At 45.7% G+C, this 10,241-nt stretch overlaps 1 protein-coding gene across 1 annotated transcript; it reads right to left on the bottom strand.

The window, feature by feature from the left end:
• Positions 1–3,917: 3,917 nt before the first annotated feature.
• LOC119280763 (subtilisin-like protease SBT3.17) lies at positions 3,918–5,710 on the bottom strand. The gene is made up of 3 exons (XM_037561500.1): positions 5,371–5,710; positions 5,079–5,176; positions 3,918–4,253 (listed from the first exon to the last, which is right to left on the bottom strand). Exons 1-3 carry the CDS (start codon positions 5,589–5,591, stop codon positions 4,153–4,155), a joined length of 420 nt encoding a protein of 139 aa, XP_037417397.1. The 5' UTR covers positions 5,592–5,710; the 3' UTR covers positions 3,918–4,152.
• Between the last annotated feature and the right edge of the window lie 4,531 nt (positions 5,711–10,241).

Genomic DNA, 10,241 nt, shown 5'->3' on the forward strand with positions numbered 1-10,241 from the left:
GCTGCGGCCGCGCTCGGGCTCGAGAGGGAGAGGGAGCAGAAGAGGGGGAAGAGTTCGGGAGAGAGGGGGGTGAGGCCAGGGGATCGGGGCGGCACCGAGAAGAAGCAACGTGGCGTCGCGCTGGCAGGGGAGGCAGGCAGGCGAGCTGGTGGCGTGGCGCTCCGGCCGTGCGCGCGCGTCGGCCACACGCCTGGCCGACTGGCGCCAGGAGGACGACGGCGGTGGTGGGCTGGGCTGCCTTGCTGGGCTAGAGGCGCCAGGTAAGAAGCCCAGGTAAGGTTTCCCTCTTTTATTCTGTTTTCTAATTTTTCTGACATTTGTTTTGATTTAATAAAATATTAAATCATTTTATTACCTTATGCCAATTTTTGCAGGAGCTAGATATATTATTCCAGAGCTCCTTTATAAATGGCATAATTTTTGGACCATATTTCATATATATAGAAATATATTTCCAATGCAAATATTTATCGAATTAATCCAAATGGCCAAAATAAATATCCATGAGCTCCTAAAAATATTGTTTTGATTTTTATCTCTGTCCAATATTTTCAGAGGGCATCATGAGCATTTTCTTGGACCCTTTTGGAGAAATTTTTATTTGGGTCATTTTCAAAAATGATTCTGAGGGTTCCACCAATCCTCATTTCAAATTTAAATGAAATTTAAATATGATGCACAACTGACTAGCTAGTCTAGGTCATACCAGACTAGGGATGTGACAGTGCGCCAGGCTAAGTAAGACATTCGGTTCACCAGGCCAGACTGCTTTGGGATACTGTGGATTGCTTTGTTCACCAGGCCATTCAAGTTTGTTGTGTCTGGCTTCACTTCTGTGGCTTTCGAGCATATATGCCGGCAATATAATGTAGTGTTCATGTTTCAGCTAAATCATGAAGAGAACGTATCCACCGGATGCACCCTGCTACTTTGAATCATTGGATGGGAATGGATTGCTAGCATATTAGCAAAAATAAAATAAATACTTCATGCATTATCGAAATCAACCCCCACTCCACCATTTCCTCTCACATCATTAAAGCCATGTTTTTTTATTTCTTTCTCCAAACATAGAAATGACTAAATATTTTGAACCATATATCTACAACATGATTGTAGCTAACACCCTCTTTAGAAAGAGAGAATCACATCTGGTGACTTTTAGTAGTGGCCAACACTCTAGCCAGATTGATTTCATCCTCTCGAGAAGAGAAGATAGGCGTGCGTGCCTAGACTGTAAGGTGATACCTGGAGAGAGTGTTGTACCCCAGCATAAGCTGGTGGTTGCTGACTTCCGCTTTCGGATTCGTGTCCAGCGGGATAAGCGTGCCAAAGTCGCTAGAACGAAGTGGTGGAAGCTCAAGGGGAGGTAGCTCTAGCGTTCAAGAAGAGGGTCATTAAGGAGGGCCCTTGGGAGGAAGGAGGAGATGCGAACAATGTGTGGACGAAGATGGCGACTTGCATTCGTCAGGTGGCCTCGGAGGAGTTTGGAGTGTCCAGGGGAAGGAGAAGCGAAGATAAGGATACCTGGTGGTGGAATGATGATGTCCAGAAGGCGATTAAAGAGAAGAAAGATTGCTTCAAACGCCTATACCTGGATAGGAGTGCAGACAACATAGAGAAGTACAAGATGGCAAAGAAGGCCGCAAAGCGAGCTGTTGGTGAAGCAAGGGGTCGGGCATATGAGGACCTCTACCAACGGTTAGGCACAAAGGAAGGTGAAAGGGACATCTATAAGATGGCCAAGATCCGAGAGAGGAAGACGAGGGATATTGGCCAAGTCAAATGCATCAAGGACGAAGCAGGCCAACTCTTGGTGAAGGACGAGGAGATTAAGCATAGATGGCGGGAGTACTTCGACAAGCTGTTCAATGGGGAGAATGAGAGTTCTACCATTGAACTGGACGACTCCTTCGATGAGACCAGCATGCATTTTGTGCGGCGAATCCAGGAGTCTGAGGTCAAGGAGGCTTTAAAAAGGATGAAAGGAGGCAAGGCGATGGGCCCTGATTGTATCCCCATTGAGGTGTGGAAAGGTCTCGGGGACATAGCGATAGTATGTCTAACCAAGCTTTTCAACCTCATTTTTCGGGCAAACAAGATGCCAGAAGAATGGAGACGAAGTATATTAGTACCAATCTTCAAGAACAAGGGGGATATTTAGAGTTGTACTAATTACCGTGGAATTAAGCTGATGAGCCATACAATGAAGCTATGGGAGAGAGTCATTGAGCACCGCTTAAGAAGAATGACAAGCGTGACCAAAAATCAGTTTGGTTTCATGCCTGGGAGGTCGACCATGGAAGCCATTTTCTTGGTACGACAACTTATGGAGAGATATATGGAGCAAAAGAAGGACTTGCATATGGTGTTCATTGACTTGGAGAAGGCCTATGATAAGATACCGCGGAATGTCATGTGGTGGGCCTTGGAGAAACACAAAGTCCTAGCAAAGTACATTACCCTCATCAAGGACATGTACGATAATGTTGTGACAAGTGTTCGAACAAGTGATGTCGACACTGATGACTTCCCGATTAAGATAGGACTGCATCAGGGGTCAGCTTTGAGCCCTTATCTTTTTGCATTGGTGATGGATGAGGTCACAAGGGATATACAAGGAGATATCACATGGTGTATGCTCTTTGCGGATGATGTGGTGCTAGTTGACGATAGTCGGACGGGGTAAATAGAAAGTTAGAGTTATGGGGACAAACCTTGGAATCGAAAGGGTTTAGGCTTAGTAGAACTAAAACCGAGTACATGATGTGCGGTTTCAGTACTACTAGGTGTGAGGAGGAGGTTAGCCTTGATGGCCAGGTGGTACCTCAGAAGGACACCTTTCGGTATTTGGGGTCAATGCTGCAGGAGTATGGGGGTATTGATGAAGATGTGAACCATCGAATCAAAGCCGGATGGATGAAGTGGCGCCAAGCTTCTGGCATTCTCTGTGACAAGAGAGTGCCACAAAAGCTAAAAGGCAAGTTCTACAGGACGGCGGTTCGACCCGGAATGTTGTATGGCGCTGAGTGTTGGCCGACTAAAAGGCGACATGTTCAACAGTTAGGTGTGGCAGAGATGCGTATGTTGAGATGGATGTGTGGCCACACGAGGAAGGATCGAGTCCGGAATGATGATATACGAGATAGAGTTGGGGTAGCACCAATTGAAGAGAAGCTTGTCCAACATCGTCTGAGATGGTTTGGGCATATTCAGTGCAGGCCTCCAGAAGCTCCAGTGCATAGTGGACGGCTAAAGCGTGCGGAGAATGTCAAGAGAGGGCGGGGTAGACCGAATTTGACATGGGAGGAGTCCGTTAAGAGAGACCTGAAGGATTGGAGTATCACCAAAGAGCTAGCTATGGACAGGGATGCGTGGAAGCTTGCTATCCATGTGCCAGAGCCATGAGTTGGTTGCGAGATCTTATGGGTTTCACCTCTAGCCTATCCCAACTTGTTTGGGACTAAAGGCTTTGTTGTTGTTATTGTTGTTGTTGTTTATCTATCTGGTTTGGCCATCATCTTTGTATTCATGAGATGTTCGAAACAAAACTAATGTTCAATACAGTATATTTTTAATTTAGTTTTTTTCCCCTTTTGAAACTTGACCACAACATTGTTCAAGTCAACTAAAAAAAACCAGAAACATATTCAACATTGGTCTTGTTTCAAAGATCTCGTCAAAGCAAAGTCTATAGTGAAAACAGATTAGGAATCGGCCATCAGTTTGAAATATATGACCATTTTTGTGTCTAGACCACAAAATTTACATACATAAAAAAAGAGACGATTCTGCAAATGCGACAACAATTCATCTTCTAGCCAAAATTTTCATGCAATGGTACAAAATAGCAGGGTGCATTCGGTGAGATCCATAAACAACTCATGAGCCAAAACTACACGAGCAACCCAGCCAGATGACGAGCACATCAGTTTGCTATCACATTAATTCAAACTTGTACCCAAGCAAGATTAGATCAGCACATTTGTTTGCCATCATATTAACTCAAACTTGTATGCATTAGTTCATTACATTTACACACTTCAGGAACTGGATCCCTTCAAAGTCAAGTGGATACATCTCTTATTCTTAGGTTACAGCCATGAGATGCAACCATTCCCATATTAGAAGAACAGAGCCTACTCAAGGCTTTCACATAAGGCCCATTGTGCGCGTTGTGCTGGCATGTCCACCCTCATGTCCATGGAGCTGGTAGGTCTGGCTCGGCACAACCTGAAGGACACCTGGTTGCTCTGCAAACCAAGAACAATCATACAAGTTCGTTAGAACAACATAGAAACAGAAGTGAGAAGAGGAACATGCACCAAATTTTGCTTATCTAACAGATGATTTTAGCATATCCAGCATAATAGCTTCTAGTCGGATGAGATAGGCATGTGGCGTACAGAAATCTTGTTAGTTTAATGCTGAATATGTGTACAACTAAATTGTGCTAGTCTTGAAAACCGAGGACTGTCTGCCAGTAAAATGCATTAGGGTTGCACATGTAATTCCAACATAGAACAACATAAATCCTGTTCCGCAACATAGTTCTTACTGAAGAAAGAAAAACCATATTCCACCAGAAATTAATCCCATCACATAACTATCATCCACCTTCACTATTCGATAAGTGGGATGATTAAGTGATAATCATACAGATGCAAGTGTCCACATGAAACAGAAAGACCGAATCTCTTCAACGATAAATAAACCACCAAACATTCTTTTTAGCATGTGATCTGTATATGTGCAGTGAAATATTTTACCCAGAGATGAATGCATCTTTGCTCCCACATTTCTGAAATGCTCAGAGGTCTAGACTAACATGTCAATAGAGTAGAAGGTTGGCCTTGATTTTACACTACAAGTTGATGAGATGATTTAGCAAGTACCCTATATTCCGCAATTTTGCAAGATCGCATGTTTTGGTTTCAGTACGATTTTGAGCCTGTGATGGGCATCCAGCGACTCAATGCAACTAAATTCCGCATTATGCGGATGCAACTAAAGTCCGCATTATGCATGAGGCTAAATATAACTGTAACTCCATGAACTAAAAGGAAGGGGGCACTCACTCTTGAGGTCCTCGACCTGCTCGGTGGTGAGCTTTGCGGAGAATCCGCTGGCGGCGTGCTTGTAGTGGTAGAGGACGGCGCCCCTGGCCTTCTCCTCGCTGCCAAAATTCCCCCCAGATCAGCAAATTGACACACGGCCGGAAAAAGTCTCAAGAGAACGAATCAACCCCAAAACGACAAGGCCAAGCTAAATCGGACCCCCAAAGGCCTAGATCCCACAGGCAGGCGCCAGGGGCGGCGCAAACCCGAGCCAAACGGCTGCGGATCCGGTCCGATTCCACGGCACAGTTACCTGCCGAGGACGGGGGCGAGGGTGCGGATGTGGAACTCCTCGGGGTCGGCGTCCTCGGGGCGGTCGACGTACACGATGTGCACGGCCGCCTCCTGCGCCGCGGGCGCCTGCTGCTCCGGCTCGGCCGCCATGGCGATCTGGGCTGCCGACGCTGCTGCTGCTGCGAGGAAGAGGAGGGCGAGCAGAGGGTTACGGAGATGGCGCGGGGATTCGGTCTTCATCGCCGTGGAGTGGATTGGGAGGTGGCTTAATAATGACCGTGCGGCTGTGTGCGCGACGTGTCCCCCTGCTTCGGCCTCTCCGCGTGCTCTTGGCCTGTCTTGCCTTCGCCGCGAAGCATCTTTTGTCCACCTCGCAAGCAATGAAGTTTTCTTCGGAGAAGGTTCATCATCCCTTTGCTTGTCGATCAGGGGTTTCTGACTGGTTGCCGGAGAAAACAAGGGGCTCTTGACTGGTATAAGCATGTGGGTTTTTGTAGTCAGAACTTCGGGGCGATCTTGAATTTTATAAATTGATGAAGTGTTCGTACGACCAATAATAGTCGACCAAGTTGGGTTACAAGGATACTCCTCATTTGGATTTATAAGGCACGTGTGTATTGTTGGATAATTTGTTTGACAAATGAAATATGAGTTGCATGCCGCAATAATCGAATAGGAAATCAATACTGCATTTGTTTCCCGATATGATATGTATTTTCACTAATCAAATTGATAATCTAGAAATACATGGATGCCCTCTAAACCGAAAATAATGCAGTAAGTTACCAGTGTTGGGAGTTCTAGGCAAAGATTACTGAACTCGAACAGATAGCAGAAGAACTAAATGAAATGATGAAGTCACAGTGAACTAAAAACAGAAGCTATTGATGTTCGAACAGGCCATTTCAAAAAAGATGTCCGAACAGGGACAAGTGGACAAGATATGATCATGAATTCATGAGCACATCACCTCTCACCACAATGTAACTACGACCACAATGCAACTATGCAAGGACCGCATAAACGGACAAAACATGCAAAAGAAGGGCTCTAAAGCAGCGCCTCAAAGAGCCAACCGTGGGATTTAACAATTTTATGATCAATCGTGATTCGTGAGCAAGCCACGTGATGATAGCTAAGTGCATTGACAATGCAACAATTTGGGTCATAGGAGCCAAACAGTGCCAATACTGACATATGTTAGAATCTTACGAATGCTAGCGAGAGTTGCCATAATCAAGGCTTCCATGCTCGAGAAAGAAACAATACTCCCTTCGTTCCATAATGTAGTGCATATAGATTTTTTTTTCAAAAGTCAATCCTACAATCTTTGACCAAGTTTGTGGAAAAGAAATATTTACATCTAGAATGCCAAATATATATCGATAGACTCATCATAAGATGTAGTTTCATATTTTATATTTTGTAATATAGATATAAATAGCTTTCTCGTCAAAGTTTATAAAATTTGATTTTTCAAATAATCTATATGCACTACATTGTGGAACGGAGGGAGTAGAAAGGAATGTGTTGTGGGAGGGGTGCACACGCATCAATGCAAAATATTAATTCGATATGTGTCACTTATAGCTAGCCAACACTTATACGCTTAACTGTTGGGGAACGTTGCAGAAAACAAAAAAAATTCTACGGTTTCACCAAGATCCATCTATGAGTTCATCTAACAACGAGTGATCGGATTGCATCTACATACCTTTATAGATCGCGAGCGGAAGCGTTCAAAGAACGGGGATGAGGGAGTCGTACTCGACGTGATCCAAATCACCGGAGATCCTAGCGCCGAACGGACGGCACCTCCGCGTTCAACACACGTACAGTCAGCGTGAAGTCTCCTCCTTCTTGATCCAGCAAGGGGGAAGGAAAGGTTGATGAAGATCCAGCAGCACGACGGCGTGGTGGTGGATGCAGCAGTCACCGCAGCAGGGCTTCGCCGTTCTCTACGGAGGAGGAGGAGGTCTTGGAGGGGAGAGGGAGGCGCCAGGGGCATGGGGTGCGGCTGCCCTCCCTCCCCCCTATATATATAGGGTCCCCAAGGGGGCGCCGACCCTGTAGATCCAATCTCCCAAGGGGGCGGCGGCCAAGGGGGGTGGAGTGCCCCCCAAGGCAAGTGGGGCGCCCCCCACCCTAGGGTTCCCAACCCTAGGCGCAGGGGGAAGGCCCAAGGGGGGGCGCACCAGCCCACTAGGGGCTGGTTCCCCTCCCACTTCAGCCCATGGGGCCCTCCGGGATAGGTGGCCCCACCCGGTGGACCCCCGGGACCCTTCCGGTGGTCCCGGTACAATACCGATGACCCCAAAACTTGTCCCGATGGCCGAAATAGCACTTCCTATATATAATTCTTTACCTCCGGACCATTCCGGAACTCCTCGTGACGTCCGGGATCTCATTCGGGACTCCGAACAACTTTCGGGTTACTGCATATACATATCTCTACAACCCTAGCGTCACCGAACCTTAAGTGTGTAGACCCTACGGGTTCGGGAGACATGTAGACATAACCGAGATGGCTCTCCGGTCAATAACCAACAGCGGGATCTGGATACCCATGTTGGATCCCACATGCTCCTCGATGATCTCATCGGATGAACCACGATGTCGAGGATTCACGCAACCCCGTATATAATTCCCTTTGTCAATCGGTATGTTACTTGCTCGAGATTCGATCGTCGGTATCCCAATACCTCGTTCAATCTCGTTACCGGCAAGTCACTTTACTCGTACCGTAATGCATGATCCCGTGACCAGACACTTGGTCACTTTGAGCTCATTATGATGATGCATTACCGAGTGGGCCCAGAGATACCTCTCCGTTATACGGAGTGACAAATCCCAGTCTCGATCCGTGTCAACCCAACAGACACTTTCGGAGATACCCGTAGTATACCTTTATAGTCACCCAGTTACGTTGTGACGTTTGGTACACCCAAAGCACCCCTACGGTATCCGGGAGTTACACGATCTCATGGTCTAAGGAAAAGATACTTGACATTGGAAAAAGCTCTAGCAAAACGAACTACATGATCTTGTGCTATGCTTAGGATTGGGTCTTGTCCATCACATCATTCTCCCAATGATGTGATCTCGTTATCAACGACATCTAATGCCCATAGTCAGGAAACCATGACTATCAGTTAATCAACGAGCTAGTCAACTAGAGGCTTACTAGGGACATATTGGTGTCTATGTATTCACACATGTATTACGATTTCCGGATAACACAATTAAAGCATGAATAAAAGACAATTATCATGAACAAGGAAATATAATAATAATCATTTTATTATTGCCTCTAGGGCATATTTCCAACAGTCTCCCACTTGCACTAGAGTCAATAATCTAGTTACATTGTGATGAATCGAACACCCATAGAGTTCTGGTGTTGATCATGTTTTGCTCACGGAAGAGGTTTAGTCAATGGATCTGCGACATTCAGATCCGTATGCACTTTACAAATTTCTATGTCTCCATCTTGAACATTTTCACGGATGGAGTTGAAGCGACGCTTGATGTGCCTGGTCTTCTTGTGAAACCTGGGCTCCTTGGCAAGTGCAATAGCTCCAGTGTTGTCACAGAAGAGTTTGATCGGCCCCGATGCATTGGGTATGACTCCTAGGTCGGTGATGAACTCCTTCACCCAAATTGCTTCATGTGCTGCCTCTGAGGCTGCCATGTACTACGCTTCACATGTAGATCCCGCCACGACACTCTGCTTGCAGCTGCACCAGCTCACTGCCCCACCATTCAACATATACACGTATCCGGTTTGTGACTTAGAGTCATCCAGATCTGTGTCGAAGCTAGCGTCGACGTAACCCTTTACGACGAGCTCTTCGTCACCTCCATAAACGAGAAACATGTCCTTAGTCCTTTTCAGGTACTTCAGGATATTCTTGACCGTTGTCCAGTGTTCCTTGCCGGGATTACTTTGGTATCTTCCTACCAAACTTACGGCAAGGTTTACATCAGGTCTGGTACACAGCATGGCATACATAATAGACCCTATGGCTGAGGCATAGGGGATGACACTCATCTCTTCTATATCTTCTGCCATGGTCGGACATTGAGCTGAGCTCAATTTCATACCTTGCAACACAGGCAAGAACCCCTTCTTAGACTGATCCATATTGAACTTCTTCAATATCTTATCAAGGCATGTGCTTTGCGAAAGACCTATGAGGCATCTTGATCTATCTCTATAGATCTTGATACCTAATATATAAGCAGCTTCTCCAAGGTCCTTCATTGAAAAACTCTTATTCAAGTAGGTCTTAATGCTGTCCAAAAGTTCTATATCATTTCCCATCAAAAGTATGTCATCTACATATAATATGAGAAATGTTACAGAGCTCCCACTCACTTTCTTGTAAACGCAGGCTTCTCCATAAGTCTGCATAAACCCAAACGCTTTGATCATCTCATCAAAGCGAATGTTCCAACTCCGAGATGCTTGCACCAGCCCATAAATGGATCGCTGGAGATTGCATACCTTGTTAGCATTCTTAGGGTCAACAAAACCTTCTGGCTGCATCATATACAGTTCTTCCTTAAGATAACCGTTAAGGAATGCCGTTTTGACGTCCATTTGCCATATCTCATAATCATAGTATGCGGCAATTGCTAACATGATTCATACGGACTTCAACTTCGCTACGGGAGATAAAGTCTCATCGTAGTCAACCCCTTGAACTTGTCGATAACCCTTAGCGACAAGTCGAGCTTTATAGATGGTAACATTACCATCCGCGTCCGTCTTCTTCTTAAAGATCCATTTGTTTTCTATCGCTCGCCGATCATCAGGCAAGTCTGTCAAAGTCCACACTTTGTTTTCATACATGGATCCTATCTCGGATTGCATGGCTTCAAGCCATT

The sequence above is a fragment of the Triticum dicoccoides genome, chromosome 1A (genome assembly GCF_002162155.2).
Source record: "Triticum dicoccoides isolate Atlit2015 ecotype Zavitan chromosome 1A, WEW_v2.0, whole genome shotgun sequence".
Classification (NCBI taxonomy): domain Eukaryota; kingdom Viridiplantae; phylum Streptophyta; class Magnoliopsida; order Poales; family Poaceae; genus Triticum; species Triticum dicoccoides.

Bases quoted from the DNA above. Each gene is read 5' to 3' on its own strand.
- LOC119280763 (XM_037561500.1), bottom strand. From the start codon at position 5,591: ATGAAGACCGAATCCCCGCGCCATCTCCGTAACCCTCTGCTCGCCCTC. The intron at 5,177-5,370 runs GTAACTGTGCCG...GAATTTTGGCAG, and splicing joins CTCGCCCCCGTCCTCGGCAG to CGAGGAGAAGGCCAGGGGCG. The intron at 4,254-5,078 runs GTGAGTGCCCCC...CTTGGTTTGCAG, and splicing joins GCAGGTCGAGGACCTCAAGA to AGCAACCAGGTGTCCTTCAG.